At 38.9% G+C, this 19,277-nt stretch overlaps 1 protein-coding gene across 4 annotated transcripts in view; it reads left to right on the plus strand.

The window, feature by feature from the left end:
• The window catches only part of MACROD2 (mono-ADP ribosylhydrolase 2), a 2,186,605-nt gene that overhangs the window by 2,008,160 nt on the left and 159,168 nt on the right, over nt 1-19,277 (plus strand). For all 4 annotated transcript variants that reach the window (XM_081033481.1, XM_081033483.1, XM_081033484.1 and 1 more), the window contains exon 11: nt 5,493-5,576. In XM_081033481.1, coding sequence (XP_080889607.1) covers nt 5,493-5,576 — 84 coding nt within the window. The remainder of the gene's footprint in view (nt 1-5,492; nt 5,577-19,277) is intronic.

Genomic DNA, 19,277 nt, shown 5'->3' on the forward strand with positions numbered 1-19,277 from the left:
CACCTGCCAACTCCTCAAGAAAGACCAGTGTTTGGTGAGAGAAATTTAGTGGCTAAAAGCACAGGTTCTGGACTAAGGTAGACACTCAATATGTGCCTGATAATTAATGCATGCATCAATAGGCCTGAATTCAATCCTAACTCCATCACTTATTGACTTTGGGCAAGAGTCTTTTCTCTGTAACCCTCAGTTTACACCTCTGGGGGCAATAACTCACTGTATATGTAGTCTGGGGAAAATGAAATGTGATGTTTGGGGAATTAAATTATATCAAACCTGAAATGTTTCTTGGTCCATAGTAAACACTTACTAAATTATTGTTTCTTTCTCTCTCATTCTAACAGATATTGGAAGGGTATAAGACTTAATTCTATGGTATAAGAGTTCCATATTTTCCATTTTAGCAACTACACTACTCTAGGAAGGAAATGGTGTCAGGTTTCAAAATGCAAATGGATATCTTAAAGATCCTCATTTTGCATAACATCCTATTCAATGTCAGAACTCCCTACAAACCACTGACAACCTCAGTCTGGGCAGCTCCATTAACAGGGAACTCTTTAAAATTCTGAGGGAACCAATCTCCATTAGGCAAGGTTTGGTTAAAATTCTCCTTCTCCTTGTTAAAAGTTAAATCTCTCTCCCTCTCCTGACCTCTCACTGTCTTTGTGGAGAAATAACACTAGTTCCTTTTCTTCATAACAGTTCATTGGAACACTGATCACAGCTACTATCTACTCTTCTTCAGTCTGAACATGTCTGATTCCTAAAGTTCCTTTGGTGTCCCCAGGTCAATGGATCCAGAGGACATGAGAAGTAGAGGGAGGATCTAAAAGTCAGGAGCAGGGATGAAAGAGGAGGAAGAGGGATGGTAACAACAGCTATCAGTTCTGTCTGTATCTCCCTGACACTCACTGTTGCTTTGCGATACCGACAGCTTTCTAAGGAAAGTTCTTGTGATTCTCAGATGAGTGCTTTTTGCTGGTGATGAAAACAAACTCATAATACCAGGAAATTAATTTTTCTGGAGCACCCTTTAACCACTGTTGGATCAGTTCTCCTGCAGGACACATTGGAGGCATACTCTATTCCAGCACTGTTTATTGGAAATATAATGTGAACCTCAAATGTGAGCCTTATGTATAATCTCAGATTTTCTAGTAGTCACATTGAAAAATGTAAAAAGAAACTATTAATTTAATGTATGTAAAACATTATCATTTCAACATATAAACAATATAAAAATTATGTCAGATATTTTACTTTTTTCATCCTAAGTTTTTGAAATTTGTGTTTTGCATTCACATCTCCATTCAGACTAGCCACATTTCAAGTACTCATGGGAAATATGTGGTACTGGACAATAAGATTCTATATCATTGCCCAGAAGTCCCCAGTATAATTGAGCCCTAATTGTCCACAGTAGAACTTGCTCGTTAGCATACCCAGTGTTGGCTGCTTTTCCTTTGTTGTCTCACTTCCCTACTCCCCTCTGGTATTTCCTGAGTTAATCTCTCAAATTAAATACTAGCACTCAAACCTTTATCTCAGTGTCTACTTCTGAGACAATCCAATCTAAGACAAGGACTGTGCTAGCCTTTTGTAAAACATAAAGCCCAAGACAAAATTTCAATTAAAATGTCAATTCCTATACCCGTGTAGGACATATCATTATTTAAAAGAACCATATGTTGAAAGAAGACTTTAATTGGTCACCCCATCTTGGATTACATTTCATGAATTTAATGTTAATATTTGCTATCCTCAGATAACCTGCTCACATGAAGTATCCTTGGAAAATCCTCCAGCTTTGGGGAGTACTGCCCTTTCGGCTAGCCAACATGAGGACCTTATCTTGCTAAGGATCATTTACCTAAATGCCATAAGTACACATTTCTAGACAAAGGGAGTTAACTTCTTAAGGAAATGCAGTTAGCTATCCAAAGCACTGAAGAATTTTAAGGAAATCATTATTAATGCTAATGCAGGACACACAAGGTTGGAGTCAGCATTTGAAGTTTGGGGGTTTTAATTGGATCAGCATTTCTGATTTTAGTTCCATCAAGCTCCCTGGGGGTTTCGTCTCTATCAGCTGGATGCAGCTGTTCAAGTCACACTCAATGGCCAAGGTTGCTGTCACTCAGGCAGAATGGGCTTGGAAGCTGCTCTCCATTTTCCATTATCTGAGTACTGAAATCATGGGGGATTTCTATGCTGGATGTTTCCATCATGCACCAGCTGGCCTTGCCAGACATTGGTAAGCAGTCTGGCTTTGGTTCCCATCTCACACTTAAGCATTTTGGTCTTCAAGACAGATCTGAACTAGCCTCCCAAGACCATTAACCCTTGCCTTCCCTCTGCCTTGCATCACCTCTTCTCACAGAAGTAGAAATGCTGGAGGGATTTTTAAGAATGCCGTTGACAATAGTGAATGGCTACTTAAGTGAATCAATCAGCCAAAAAATGCTAGTGAATGATACTGTATAATAATTTGAATATCAAAAATCACTGAGGTGTTAGTAAACTGACTCTCTGGGTGGAAGGAGTCCCAGTTTGAAGAGTTTGCAGATTTCTTTGGTTTAAATACACCTACCATGTGTTCAATCTACCAAACATGAGTTCAATTGATGGCAGAGTTGAGAGAGATAGGTACAATCAGGTGATACAAGCTGTCTCAAGTCAGCCCCAGCACCTCTGCTGAGTCCTATTTTAATTGAGCCTGTACTTTGTGCCAATCACTCGACTACATGAACTCATTTCAGATATGCAACAACTCTAGGAGGCAAGGGCAATATTATCTGAGGCTTAAGAGAGATTAATTCCTTGTTTAAATAACAGAGGCAGAATCTAGATGTGTCTGATCCCAAAGCTCACATTCTTAACTCTTGTGCTCCTGTCTCCAGACTGTAATGGAAAGTAAAGGCAGGGACAGTTCAGGTGGTGTCAAACAAGGTCATCGTCAAGGTGAGGCTCTGCCCCAATGGCAGTTGGTAGAAACCGACTGGCTTAAATGCCTGGGATTCCTTTAAGTCCTTTAATCAGTTTCTTTATCCCTAGCATAGTAAATGTCCCCCAATATCCTTTCATTTCTAAGAACATGAAGTGTTGAAATGGGCCCCAATGTGAACCAGCAGGAACAGAAATTCAGCAGCCACCTATGGCAGCTCAACCATATGAAAGCCAGGAGCATAGCTGAGTTCCTTTGAAGGCAAAACCATTCTCATGGCAAAAATCCAGGTTTTCATCTCTGCCAGAAACAGAGGCAACATGGATAATAAGATACACTGTCAAGGAGAAGCATAGGGTGCTTTTAAGGGACATTCTTCGCCAGGCCACGAGGAAGAGTTGTTCCTGATGAGCCACAAGGAGAAACCTGAGCATAGAAGCTGTATGTATCAGTGACTTTCATTCAAGTGCCTCCATGGGTTACAGGAAATGATGCTGTACTTACATCATAGATGACTCTTCATAATTGACATGTATCCATGCCCACAGACTACCCAAGGAGTGTCCTACAACTTTTTAAAAAATGAAGTACTAGTACTTTGGGGGTAAATATCTCAAAATGTGGGCAAATATATGTCTTTTTAAAACTCAACCATTCCCCAAGAATTCCTATACAGGTAGGAAATCAATAATTAAGAATGTTTTTCTGAAACACACACTTTCAGGAAATGCTGGTTTGTAGATGAATTCCCAGCACTGGAAAAGCTACTCTTGGTCCATTTGCAGATGATACATTTCAGAGGCATGGTAGGGTTAAAGTCTTAGAAATTTCCCAAGGAGATTGGAACTGTTGCTCTGCCCATTTTACAAATCCCTTTGAGGCCAGCATCTGTACTCAGTGAGTTCTTCCAAGAATCTCATTTCTGTTTTTTCTGAACCCATTCTGACGGGTCAAAGTCCATCTGACAGAAGTTTAGGGGACGTGCTAATGTAGTCATTGGCAAAAATTTTTCCCTTGGCTGTGGTAATGACCTGACATGTACAGGCTTGCAACCACAGTAAGCCTAAACTGGTGCCCCAAAACCTTTGTGGTCCATACTGCCAATACTCTTGATAGCGAAGCTAGCAGATGTATTTTGTGTTCTCTTCCTTTTTTAATAAATGGAAAAAGAAAAGTGAGTTGCCATAGCTCTGTCATGTAATTTAGAATCCTGGCATAAAGTGACAGCTGCTAAGAGAGTGAGAATTAGGCATAGACACCATTATATCTGGGCTTTAAAGAAAGGCCTGGTCAAGGGAGAATAAAACGGAATTTGAAATGAAATTCTCAAGTCACTCTAGGCACCAGGGATACAAAAAAGATTAGGAAAGATAAATGCCCTTTTCTCATGGAATTTATATTCTCAGGTGTGGGGTAGAGGAGAGAGACATACAATAAAGAAATAAACAAAAGGACAAGATAATTTCAGATACACCAAGAGATGTGTTCAGGAGAGATTTCCTTTGCAGGGACCCATCAGATTAGGTGGTCAGGGTAGGCCTTTCTTGGTAGCTGAATTTGATCTGAGATTAAAAAGTGAGAAGGAGGTAGACATATGAATGTGAGCAGAGGATGTGGAGAAGAGCAGAAAGTGCAAAGATTTTGAGGCCGGAATCAGCCTAATAGTGAATGAAGAACACCAAGGGAATGAAGTCAAAGAGCAAGTGGGAGATGAAGCTAGAGCAGTAAGTGGAGCCCCAAAATGTGTTGTCGTGGTCCATGAAACTGGATTTGGATCTTATTCTAAGAACTATTTCATTTTAAAATAGGTGAGCAACATGATCTGGTTTGTGTTTAAAAGGTAACTCTTGCTACTATATGGAGAATAGATTTCAGGGAGATTAAAAAGCTACAACTTAGAATTCAAAAGGTTATTGTAGTAACCCAGGTAAGAGATGCTGCTGGTTTGCACTAAGGTGGTGATTACAAAGGATGAGCACAGCAGATGAGTATGGGATATATTTTGGAGCAGAACCGATAGGACTTATGATAGAAGTTATGGTTGCTTTACTGGAAAGGTGAATGAAGACAAATAGTAAGGATTTTTATCTCAGTTTCGGGGTTAAATTCCTGTGGAACACTATGGAGAGAACAGGTTTGCAGACATCAAGAGGATGGCGTCCTTTTGCTTGAAAATGAAATTTTGAGGATGAAATTAGACAATAGTAACTGTCAATTAATACATGAAGTTTTCAATTCTCCTGAAGAAAAAATAATTTGACATCGCTTTATGGAGAATTTTTTATTAAAAAAAAAGCACATGATAATTCACATTTGTATTTCACATTAATGATGGCAGCAAAAAAAATGTTTAAGTTTGAACTTGAAGTTCATTTTTATTGGAGAATCACAGCTATTTTGGCTTGGCCATGTTGACAGATGAATCTTAGTTAGGCTTCATTGTATGTGTGGTTTACTAAGGAAAAAACTATCTTTAAACTAACATGATGTTGAACCCCACTAGTAAATATTTAAGTAAAAATGTTTTAAATCTTTCTGCTTCCAGAAGGCTTAGAGCCAAAAGGCCTCTCTCCACCCCCCAAGAAGAGCAAAGCAAAGAAGCCAGAATGTTCAAAAGATTCCAGTGAGGGTAAGTCCTGTTCCTCCTTTCTTTAAAAATTATGCCAGGAAAAGAAATTTCTCTTTAATTTTTGAATTATGTGTATGGTCTCATGTTTAGATATTTATAAGGGTTCAAAAATCACAGAATGATTTTTTTTTCCTTTCCTAATATGTTTACTCTCCCCTGAATGTCAGGATGAAAAATCAAATTTGAATTTAATTTGTTAAGGTAAAAACCAAATTTTAAAAATTTTCTCAGTGTGATGTATTTTTCCGTTTCTGCTAAATACGGAGGTATGGATAGTGCTTACAAGATAGGTGTTCTGAAATCATGTAAGGATGAAGGTTGAGATCTATCATTTGTTTTTCTCCTGAATGCATTCTGAATCTAGAATCAAACCTCAGCCATGGATGATGGAAATGTTTTCTGTTGTTAGTGTTCTCTTCCATTTTCTAGAAGCCAATGTATTTTTTTTTCATTTATGCATTGAATGGCAGATCCAATTGGGCTCAGTTTTATAAAGAAATGGCTGTCTCTGTTTTATAACACCAGTACCACTTACAAAATATTCGATTGTTTCTTTTGAATGTAGATGAGGCATTTTTTTTTAACAAACTTCCAACCTAAGAGTGTGCATCAACTTCTCAAAGGGGAATGCATTTGCACCTCCTACTTTCTATCTTGGAGCCCCACTTCATCCACTGTGAAATGGAGAGTATAATAATACTGATGGTGTCAGTTTGAGTCTTCCAGGATGAAGATATCAAGATGGAGTAGAAGTGCGGGAATTTACAGGGTGAAAGTGTGTGGAGGATAAAAGGGGAAAAGAGCAGGAGTAGGAGAAAGAAGAGAAGGAAGGAAGATTAGTTAGGAAGAGCCTCAGTCTGCAGTGCAGCCAGACAGTCTAGGGAGGTCCAGCAATAGGGCTGGGCATTCGAGGAGCCATGCATTGGGCGGAAAAGGCTGGGCTCTAGGATCCTCTTACCCCTGCTAGCTCTCTGGCTGCAATCAGCTTGGGGAGAAAGTGGCCTTGCCATGAACATTCTCCTGCATTGAATCCCGAGGGTGGGCACTGGAAGCTGTCAGCTAACTTCATTCCCAGTAGCAGGTTATCTCTTGAAGGGAGAGCTTGAGCAGCTCACCTCCATGACTGCACAGCACCTGTTTGGCTGTCAGGGTTCTGAATAATAAGGAATGACACTGCTGTCATCCTCATCCAGTTCAGAACCAATTGCAAAGGCAAAGCTCTGAGAGAGTTTGCAATACAAAAAAAATGTATACCTTTATTACTAATGAGGTAAGACCACAGTATCTGGTTGCCCTGCCAACAGATAGGCTTTTTAATGCTGGGTTTTACTCCTGAATATGAAAAACAACCTCTGTCCCTTCAGTATCAAGTACTGCTGTCCTTGGTGTCGCTGGCTGCCTGGACAGAGTCTGCCCTGGGGAGCTTATTTTATAGAGAACAGACCAGGACATGTCCTCTTTAGAGACTCGAGATGGAACTTTTTCCTCTCTCAGGCTCATCATAAATGAGGGGATGAGGAGAAGGCAACAATAAGTGGTCTCTGTCCTCTGGGTGAGCAGCAAGGGTTAAACAGTTCCAACTAATAATAAATAACAGAAATGGTATGTATAAAGTACCTCACACAGGCCCGGCTTTCTGTTAGTAATGGCTATGATAATTCCTATTCTCTTCAGGACCTTGATAGGGTACACACTGTCCTAATTCATTGAAATGTGCTTGAAAGTTCAGAATCATTCAAACTTAGAACCATGGAGAAGGCCACAGCTCTAACTGGCCCACATGCTAAACTTTGTTAGTATCTGATTGATAATGTAGTCAAGGCTTCCACTTTCTGCTGTAGTTAGGTTATTTCCTGGACAATTTCTGAAGTCCATGATTGGAAAATGGATTAGAGGCAAAACAACAATTGGCTTTTCCCTGGAGAGGCTCTGCCTCACTGAATTATTCCCATTAAACGCACAACCTATGCCAAAGGTTGTTCTCTATAGCCTGAATCACTTGTCATGTCCAAGTATCACATGATGGGCTATAAAATGCTGTAGTTATGTCATCTTTCACTAAAAAGGGAGTTCCTCCTAGTTATTCCTTCAAACGTGTGAAAACTTCTTTTACTTTCTAAATATTTTGCTTGTTTAGGCACACCATTCCATAATCCAAATATGACTAAATAATATGGCTTCACTTCACCCAAATGCGTGGTCTCAGAATCTGCTCTGAGTCACAAAAATAGAATCGCTATGAACTTGTTACCAAGGATGTTCTCTCTTCGGCAACATGGTGAAATGTAAACGTTAGTCACTCTATCGGAACATGGGAATTGTGTGTTTGTTCCTAAGAGGCCTTCAAAGACAAAGTAGTAAAAATTGCTGAGGGAAAAAGAGAGACAGGGAGTGTAATCTGACGTGCCAGTGGTAGATGATTCTATGATAGGCACACATTATTTATCAATGAAAAAATGAACCATGCCCTGAATTCATGTGTTGTATTGTTGGATATGTGTCACTTTCTCTCATGATTCAAAGAGAATCACTCTTTCCTACTGGATATGCAAATGGATATCGTATCACTAGGTAGAGGGGTAATGTGGATCATGACTCTTCTCTGTAGTCTTCCCATTTTAGAGTTATCAATCCTTTTTCCAACTTAATCATCGCTCCAAATTTTTTTAAAATATTTTTATTTATAGATTACTCAGCTTAACTCCCCATAACTTAGGCTCATCACACTTTTCTTGTACCTTTGAGTCCCTGCCCTGCTTCCAACCCCAAAGGTACTACTGATTACTTCAGCTTATCTTGTAATATACATTCTCAGATAGGATCATAGAGTGCAGTTGAAACACAAATTCACCTAGATTTTTTCAGCATATAAAACCATAATAGCAGTATTTAGAACCAGAAAAAGTATTTTGAGAGCATATAGTCAAATGTTCTCATTCTGCAGAACTTTTTTAAAGTACAGACTGCAAATGGTTCTTTAACTTGCCCAAGTCCATGCAGTTTGAGTACGTCAGAATCTCTTTTTTTGTTGTTTAGAATAAAACATAGCTTCTCTAATCTTTTTCTCTTTCCCCTCTTTAAAAATTAGAACTAGTTTTATTGAAGGGGGGAAATGTTGCCATCATTGCAAGCTTGATTAAAAGGCTGCATATTACTTTGGAAATATTTTGCTGAAGTATTGAACATCAAAATACAAAGTCAAATGTTTAATGCATTTACTTGCAATTTTATACTGTGGACTTTTAGATATAGAATTTTATTCTCATTACTTTGATTAGAATTTTATAGACCACAGTATACTTTGATTTGACCCATAGCAGCCTTATAATGAAAGGATTCATAATTTCTGACCCCTTATTAATTGGCTAACATTTAATATAAATGATAGTGCTATCTATGAACCAGCAAAATCATAGGCAGAATTCTCTGAAAGAAGCCTGGTTAATACTAATTCTATCAATTCCAACTCCCAATAATTCCGGTGAGGTTTTTCTTGTTTCTTACAAAAAAATCATTGAAAGAGTATTTTAGAAAACTTAGCACATTTAATAAAACATGTTTGTCTCACACTGTTTCCTCCAGCCTTCAGCAGTAAATCTTCTAGAAGTTTTTTTAGTTAAAGACTTTCAGATTTTGTTTTGTCTAAAAATGTTATTATTTTGCCTGTTTTTTTTTCTTTTTTTTCTTTTTTTTTTTTTTAAGGCAGTTTTGCTGGGTAAAAATTTGAGGTTGATGGTTGTTTTCCTGCAATATTTTAAAGATATTTCTCCTACAGTCTTATCAATTCTGTAGTTGTAAAGAAGTAATTTCTCATCCTAATTATTGTTTTTTTTTAGGTTATCTATCTTTTCTTTCTGGCTTTGTAGACAATCTATTCTTTGTCTTTGGTATTTCTGTGTCACTATGATGAACCTGAGTGTGGATTTCTCTTTACCCTTCTTAGGGTTTGCTTTGTTTCTTGGATATGTGAATGGGCACTTTTTATTAGTTCTGCAAAATTCTCACATTATTGCCTCACCAAATATACTTCTCTACTACCTCTTATTCTTTCTTTCTTTGTCCTTCATGACTCTTAACCTACATTTTTTTATGACTCTGTCTCCTTCTGGTTATTTTTTTTCCAAGTCTATCATTCAATTTGCTAATTTTCTCTTCATCTTTAACCGGATATTTAACCCTTCTCTGATTTTTTTCATTTTAATTATTAAAGTTTCTATTTTTAAAAGTTTTACTTGGTTCTTTTTAAAATCTACATGGCCATTTTTTTATTTGACACATAAAATATCTTTTAAGATAATCTGTATCTGAAATTTCAATATCTCCAATCTATGTAAGTCAAATCTGTAGTTTATTGTTTCTGCAGACTCATTGATGTTCCCTTGTAAATTTTGTCTTTTTGGTTTTCATGTTTCTTCAGAAAAAAAGATTTTCTTGTTCACTAAAGATTTTCTAAAAAATATTTTTTATTAGTTTCAGGTGTACAAAGCAATGTAATAATGAGATGTTTAAACTCCTCACAAAGTGGTAACCCAACCACCCCCAAGCTACTATCCCTCTAACATTGTTACAATACCATCAACTATATTCCCTATGTTGTACTCTACATCCCTTGACTATATATACTTATATATGTAGTTATAGTTGTCATTCAATATTATTCTGCTTCAGCTTCAGGTGTATAGCACATGGGTCAGGCATCTACAGTCTATGATGTGATCCCCCTGATAAGTTCAGTGCCCATCTGGCACCTTACATGATCTTTACAACATTGTTGATTATATTTCCCATACTGTATTAACTATCAATTTGTATTTCTTATTGCCTTCATTTTTTCACCCTGCCCCCAAGCCTATTCCCATCTATCACCCTGATAGATCTAGTACCTATCTGGCACCATACCTAATTATTACAATATTGTTGACTATATGTCTTATGCTATACTCTACATCCCCATGACTCCTGTATAACAACCAATTTGTACTTCTTAATCCCTTCCCTTTTCATCTATCCTTAACCCCCCTCCTATCTTAAAGAAGTCCCTGAAAGATTTTTTGTAATACTGGTTTGGTGGCAATTAACTCCTTCAGCTTTTTCTTATCTGGCAAGCTCCTTATCTGTCCTTCAATTCTAAATCACAGTCTTGCTGGGTAGAGCAATACTGGTTGTATGTTGTTGCTTTTCATCATTTGGAATATTTCCTGCCACTCACTCCCTTCTTGCCTGCAAAGTTTCTGTCGAGAAATCAGCTGACAGTCTAAAGGGGGCTCCCTGTAGGAAACTAATTGCTTTTCTCTTGCTGATTTTAAGATTCTTTCTTTGTATTTAACCTTTGGCATTTTAATTATGATGTGTCTTGGTGTTGGCCTCTTTGGGTTTGTCTTGTTTGGGACTCTCTGCTTTCTGGGCTTGTATGTCTATTTCCATCACCAGGTTAGGGAAGTTTTTGTTATTATTTCTCCAAATAGGTTTTCAATTCCTTGCTCTTTCTCTTCTCCTTCTGGTACCCTTATAATGCAATGTTGGTATGTTTGATGTTGTCCCAGAGGCCCCTTAAACTCTCCTCAATTTTTTGGATTCTTTTTTTTTTTTTCTTTGCTGTTCTGGTTGGGTATTTTCTTCTACCTTATCTTCTACATTGCTGGTTGGATCCTCTGCTTCATCTAATCTACTGTTGATTCCCTGTAGTAATTCTTCATTTCTGTTATTGCATCCTTTATTTCTGACTTGTTCTTTTTTTTATGGCTTTCAGCTCCATTTTTATGCTTTCTATCTCTCTGTTGAAGTTCTCTCTGAGATCATTGAGCATTCTTATAACCAGTGTTTGGAACTCTGCATCTGATAGATTGCTTATCTCCAGTTCATTTAGTTCTTTTTCTGGAGCTTTGTTGTGTGTTTTTTGGTTTTTGTTTTTGTTTTTTTGGGGGGACATGTTTCTTTGGGACATGTGATTTTATTTGGGACATGTTCTATTTTGGCTGCCTCCCTGTGTTTGTTTCTATGTATTAAGTCGGGCTGCTATGTCTTCCAGTCTTAGTAGAGTGGCCTTATGTAGTAGATGTGCTGTGGGGTTTAGTGATACAGTCTTTCTGGTCACCTGAGCCATGTGCTCCAGGTGTGTCCCTTGTGTGGGTTGTGTGTGCCCTCATCTTGTAGTTGAGCCTTGGTTGATAATTGCACATCAGTGGGAGGGACTGACCTTTGGGCTCACTTGTTGTGAGAACTGGCCTTGACTACAGTAGAACAGTTGTTGTGTAGGGGCTGACCCTATGGAGCAGGATCTGCCTCAGCAGGACTCTGGCATCTGCTCAATCTGCCCCTTGGGTGTGTTATAATTAGATGTAGCTGGGTGATGATCCAGCTCATTTTGAAGCTGGCCACTCGGGGTGCCAGTCCCAGGACCACCTTGGAGGGATCCAATGTAGGTCTACTTCAGCCCCAGCCTATGTCCCACCCAGGCCCACCCAGCAGGAGCCAGAAAGAAATCTTCAGATGACTGTCACCTGTGTTGTGCTTGGAAGTACCTTGAGAGGCCAAGCCCCAAACAAAGTCCAGCTGCCGCTGGTGCTGGCTTAGGGCTTCTCAACCAGAGGTATAGGACATGCTCAAGCCAGATGCTGCTTGTCTGTGTTCTGTGAACCTTTGAGAGACCCTAGGAAAGTCTGCAGCATGAGCCAAGTCAGGCAGTCTGCTCAAAAAACAAACACTATAAGCAGCCTGGGTGTGTCCGAAAGTTGAGAGGGGCCACGTCTGGAATTACCAGGGCAAACCAACACAGAGACGCAGAAATGGCGGCCAACTGTGTTTGCATGCCAGGAAGGGGGAGGGCTCAACGAAGAAACAATGGTCTCCACCAGCTCCCCGTCCAGGAGAAAGCCACCTCTCAAACCCCCGTCGCAAGACAGACAATTCAATTCCATACCATTTTTCCCTGTCGCCTTTCCAGCGGCTGCCCTAGTGCTGGAACTCAGAGCAAGTGATTCTGTTGGTGGGTAAGTCCTCATGAAGTCCCTTTAAGAGGAACGCCTGTGAGTGCAGCCACACTCATTCTCACTCAGTCACAATTTCTGCTGTTTTTTACAACCAAACCTTATGGGGACTTCTCTATCCGGCACTGGAACCCTGGGCCAGAGTGAGGCTGGGATATCTTGCTCCTCTAGAGGATGGGGGGGGCACATAGCTGAAATAGCCCTCCCAAAATTTAATGGTCACACTCGGGTGTGGGACCGACCCGTCCGTATCTCTGACCTTCCTACCAGTCTGGAGGTGGCTTCTTTGGCACATCCATAGTTTAAAGGCTTCAAGTTCAGCCTGATCTTAGGCAATTTTCAATAATGGTTATTTTGCAGATTGGTTGTAATTTTGATGTGGTTGTGAGAGAAGGTAAACACAGCATTTACATACTGAGCCATCTTGGTTGTCTCTCTTTTGTGAAAATTTTTTGAAGTTGGGTGTGGGGACAGAGCCCCAGAAAGCAGTTTCCAGGCTCTCGGCCTCACACAGAAAGGTGTTGGCTCAGGTAGTAAATGGCCATCAACTGTGATTGGATGGCCATCAGCTGTGGCTAGTTGGCCATCAGCTGTAACCAGTGAGCCATTGGCCACTAATATAACTGCCGTGGCTACGCTAGCAGGAAATGGGAGCTAGCAAGAGCGGATTGCCGAGAGGCGGATGCCGCCGGTGAGAATATAGTGATATGACTCCCCTATCTATGGCTCTGTGGGTGTTCCTTTTTGGCCTCACCGTGTCATGCGTTCTTATGTGGGGAGCGGGACCAGAGACCCCACCTGACACCCTGCACGACATTGGGTTAAGAGCTCATTTATTTACATTTTCTTTTCTAAGATACCTGGAGATACGGCCATTTTAGGAATACCTTAAACTACAAAATTGGCGCAAAATTTCATTTTTTGTTTTGTTCTGTTTGCTATTGTCCATAAACTCATATTATTGTGTGTATAAGATCAAGAAATCTCAACAAAGCCCTTTGTCTTCCTTTTTCTCTATGCAAACAGTGCTAAAACTGAGACAGGCAAATTTCCCACTATATTTAGGACCAAATCACTGGCCCCTCTGTGCTTCACATATGTGGCTCATTCAAACTCAAGCTCTAGGTAACATTTCTCAAAAAGTATTCCTGTATTTGCATCACCAGTATAACCTGGGAACTTGTTATAAATACCAATTCTAAGGCCCCATCCCATTCCTACTGCATCAGAAACTCTGAGGTGAGGCCCAGTAATCAGACGCATGCTCAAGTTTGAGAACTACTAATCTGGAGTCTAGATGATCTGGAATTGTCAAATGCCTCAAAGCAAATAATAATTTCAGTGTTTGCTTACAAATCTTAACTCAATCTCCTTCATTTTCTGCTTCTAAGAAGTTCCCTTGCAAAAGCATCAGCTCAGTCATGTATTCAAGAATCAGAGAGATAGAGATAGAGGTAGACAGAGATAAAGATAGGACACATAGTGATTGGTAGACAGTACATACATACAAATATGCATGGATATGTTCCTTTATATGTATGTATATGCATACCTACATTTATAATACATAGTACGGAATGATGTATACCACATGACTTCAGGAATTATCTTGGAGGACTGTAGAAGGGGCAGAGGCAGAGTTTGGAGATTTTAATATTAAATTTCCAAAATGTGTGTGTAATTGAAAAACATATATGGCAATAATTATTCATATTTATAAAACAAAAACATGTTTTCATTAAAGAAAACTGAAAGGAAGTTATGCTTCTAAAATTCAGTGGCAGGTTTAGAACAGTAATTTTCTCTATACATTCATCTCCAAAGCCTTCAGTGGCTTTCAGTAATGAATGCTGTATTTCCATCATATTTTTACAGAAAGCACTAGTATTTTGAGTCTTGCTCTACAATTGCCTCTGTGTAGAATATTCAACAAGCCTACGTGTGACACTGAGCCCTTGCAATGCTAAATCAAATATGCCTATACTGTACTTTAAAATATTAATGATCTCTTTTGTCAGATAAAATTATATGTGGAAGCATTTTGGAAACTAGAAAGCACTATACAAGTTTGAAGGATCTAACGTTGCTGTTAGAGGTATTATTGTTTTTTTTATTTAAATAATTTTTTTCTGAGTACATGAACTATTAGTGAAATGCACTTTGTATTTCCTGAGAGGCAGAATTTTCTGTCTGCCCTTTTATTTTCTCTGCATATTAAAGTATCACGTGACATGCTGTTTTGTGAGTGGCTGAACAGAAGGGACATTCTATCCTTCAGAATGCCATGCAGCAGTTCATGCAGTATATTCATAAGTATGATCTTTAATTTAATTTTTGTGACAAGTGCAGTGAAGGGTAAAATCAGGTAGTCATAATTTTGACTTTGCCATCATTCAAATGAGCTCAGCTTAGTGATTGACCAACTTTGAAAAAAAAATGTGGGGATAAGGAAAACCATCTTTCTCATGAAGAAAAGCTTTGTTTTATCCTCCAGATCTTGAAATAGCAAGAATTTAAGCAATGTATAAATACCAATAGTAAAAATTAGAATACCGTAAAAGCCTGTGTCACCTTCTTGCTTTATTTGTACTCTGTTCTGCTTGATTCAGGGCCATTCTGAGCCATCCCCCTGCTGCAATTTAGCAGAAGAACCTAAGAGTCTATTTCATTTTTGGTCATGCTCTCCACATTTACCTATTAAACAGAGGTATGTTTATGACCATGAAATCATGTTTCAGAGTCAGCTCTAGGATTTTAAATGGGGATTAGAGAATGTAAGTATAGAGACATTTTTCATTGAAAAGGGCTGAAACTACTTGGATAGAGTAACCATAGGTCCTGTTTGCCCCATAGTAATTCCTGTTTATGCTTATTGTACTTGGCATATTATTAGCAATGTTTCTTTCACTCATGGTAGTGTCCTGGTTTAGGCGATAACATACGCACTCTGACAATGAAGTTCACGAACTCATCCTAGAAAAACTGCTACATACCTCGGCTGAATATCACAATGGTCACCTTCGAAGTACTCCCATTGGGAAGCTATGCACTGACTCCAGTACCTAATCAACTCCTCAAAGCAATTTTGGAACTCTTTTTCTGGAATGGCCATCAGAGCTGTTGTCATAGTACCCGTGATGTCCTGAATGTCATCAAAAAATCTTCCTTTCAGTATTTCCTTTATCTTCGAGTAAAGAATGAAGTCAATGAGGGCCAGATCAGGTGACTAGGGAGGTTATTCCAATACAGTTATTTGTTTACTGGCTAAAGACTCCCTCACAGACAGTGCCATGTGAGCTGGTGCATTGTCGTGATGTAAGAGCCATGAATTGTTGGTGAAAAGTTCAGGTCGTTTATGTCTGACTTTTTCACACAGGCTTTTCAGCACTTCCAAATAGTAAACTTGGTTTGTAAAGTTGGTACAAATTCATAATGAATAATCCCTCTGATATCAAAAAAGTTTAGCAACATTGTTGCAACATTTTCACGAACTTAATTGTCAGACCTTGTATATGAACCCGCAGAGAAACGGTTCAGCATGAGTGTGTGCAGAGCTCTTGATTGTCCACGTGATGCTTCCTACTTGGGCAGTTTTTATAACTTAAAACTCAGTTTCCTCGTATTAAATAGAGGCACACACACACACACACACACACACACACACACACACACCCAAAAACGAAACAAAACAAACATCTATCTTGTGGGACTGTGGGGAGATTTAACTAAGATGGTATGTGAAAACCACCTGGCACAGCCTCTGGACAGAAGAATCAGTCAGTAAAAGTGTATTGAATTTGCAACAGGAAGAGCTCCCTCCCACCAAAACCTCACCCACCTTGTTTGTTAATGCTTGTAAGTTCTTTTAATATGAACGACACTATTTTGCAAATAGAGGTAAGATTTAAAACGCATTGACTAAATTCTGTATCTCTCTAGCTTTTTCATTTTTCTTTACTCTCCCTTCGGATCACTCAGCACAATCTTCCCTCCCCACAACCACATTAATTTCTATCCCAAATGGACTTTCTCCCAGTTTACCTTTCCTGATTTTAATTCTCTTTTTCCTCAAGTCAAGCTTCCCAAGGAATTAGTGTACCTTCAATATTTACACAAAGTCCACCTTCAATCACTCTTCAACCTCTACTTCCTGCCTCTGAAACTTCACGGATGATACCAAGTTAGGTCAGCGACATGAGGGAGAAGGTGGACTCTGGTTACTGGTCATCAGTTTAGACCTTGGCACTGAGACGTTCATGTTCCAGCCCCTGTGATCTCTTGAAGTCCGGTGACTCTGTGCTAGACTCTTTCTTTCATGCCCACCAAATATTTCCATCTTTAATTCAAAAGCTCTGAATCATGGGTTTTAATAGCAATATAAGCTTGTGAGAGTATCTAAGGCAACCCTCTCATTTCACAGATGGAGAAACTTCTTCTAAAAGTCCTCCAAAATTGTCTGGAGGACTCACATGAAAGGTAATCCTAAGTTATAAACAGCTCCTAAAAATAACCAAGGAAAATAGCAGTTTATCAGGGCATGTACAGTGGGTCTTTTAATAATAAAGTATCTTTCTTTAAATCTTGTATATGTCTGTGAGTAATTCAGGCTATATGTGTTTAACCATTTGATTTCCAAAACTGAGGATAAAGAATGCATCACTCACATGTGTTTGTCTTTGTTTTGTTGAAAACTTAATCCCTGGGTTTATAGAGCTAAAACATTATGGTATTTTTTGTCAACGCTGGCACCATGTTGATAAGACATTTGACAGCTTATGTAATAGTAGATACTAATTTTTCAGCAGAGAAAGGTTTTGTTTTGCTTTGTCTTTACGGAGAAGTATTACTATTTGAACATGATTGGATTTTCACATTAGGATTTTGCCATTATATTCCAAAATTTCAATTTTCTAGTGTAACAAAGTCGTGCTGTCTTATTATACCAGAGAGAGCCTTAAAACGGTCCACCTACACTAGAATTACCTGGATGCATGCCACACTCCCCTAATGCTTTGCTCAAGTGTGCCTGTTTTTGCATAACTCCTGTCACTCTGGAGCCATCAGAGGCAGTCTTAGGAAATGACTGTACTCCAGGGATCGCCGTGCTTGAGGAATGATACACAGAAAACCAGTCTATTCTCCCTGGACAAAAATCCTAGCACATCCCCTGAAATCATTTCTCAATTGTCTGCCCTGAGAATTCCACTGTTCGCTAACAATCTTTGCTGCTGGCAGAAAGAAAGTAGATACGGGCTTGGGAGGAAAGGGGTGGAGGGATGAGGAGGCTGTTGCTAGAATGTGGGCAGAAATGGGACAGTTTTGCTGAGTGCTGGGTAAATGGTTGCAAACCGCTACTCTCTGGAGAACTTCTTACGTATCTCCCTTCAGTCTAAAGCTGAAGCTTATGGTGAATGCTAAAAATGTGAATTCTCTCCCCCAGTCTCAGCCTTCAACAAAGTCAGAAAGCCGCATTTTAACTATATGCAATGGGTCTTTGGAGCAACATTTTTTAAATGTATTTTTAAAATGTTTAAACAATCTCAAACTCATAGCAAATTTACAAGTACAGTAAAAAGGACTGTTTCCTTCCAGAACAATTTTAGAATAAGTTACAGATCTGGTATCCCTTAGCCCCAAATATTTCACTGTACATTTCCTAAAAACATGGCCAGTCGTCCTACATGAGCACACACACACGAAGATCAAAATCAGAAAATGAACATTGATACATTACTACCATCTATTTCACCAGTTTTCAGACCCCATTTATTTCACCAGTTTTCCCAATAATGCCCTTTCTAACAAAAAGATCCAGTTCAAAATCACTTGTTTCATTTTATTGTCATGTCTCTACTCTCCTCCAGTTTAAAGGAGTTCCTCAGCCTTCATTTGACTTTATTAACCTTGACACTTTTGAAGATTACAGACCAGTTATATTGTAAAATATTTTCAATTTGGGTTTGTCTGATGATTTTTCATGACTGAATTCAAGTTATGTATTTTTACATAAGTGTCACAGAAGTGATACTGCATTCTTCTCATGGCATGCTATGAGGTGCCCATAATTTCAATTTAGCCCATTACTGATTATTCCTTTATTTATTTGTATAATTGTGAACACATGAGATTCTATTCTACTCAATGGCTTATAATTAATAACTACCAAGGATTTCTTCAAGGTGGTTTCTGTGTCCCTTTGACATCCCCTTACCATATTTTGAGCACTTCCTTGTTTTCTGTCTAACCACATGCTCAAGTTCATTTTATACTTTCCCTGACCCAGCTCTGACATCAGCCATTTCTTCTTCAGGAAGTGTTGATTCCTTATAGTGGAGAAGAGTATTTAGAAACCAGATCTGGGAGCCAGGTGTGTGGATAACAATTTGAGAAACATTATGTAAAATAGAATGACTAGATTATTTTGATAGTTAAATGTGAGGAACACAGCCGGCAAGATCAAGCCTTCTTATGTACTTCCTCCAATTGCCAGAATGATCTTCCAGTAGACCTTCCATTACAACTGTGGTCAAGAGAATTAATTGCCCAGTTTTAGTTAAACTTTCCAGGGTATAGACCAATGTGGTTATAGATAGGTGGCTTGTTAGTAACTACTATTTCAAAAAGTAGAGGTGATTGGTGATCATGATACTACAAACTAAAAACTGTTATAGGTTAATTGTTGATCAGCTGCCTAAGCCAGTGTTGATCAGACTGC

The sequence above is a fragment of the Rhinolophus hipposideros genome (genome assembly GCF_964194185.1).
Source record: "Rhinolophus hipposideros genome assembly, chromosome: 22".
Taxonomy (NCBI): domain Eukaryota; kingdom Metazoa; phylum Chordata; class Mammalia; order Chiroptera; family Rhinolophidae; genus Rhinolophus; species Rhinolophus hipposideros.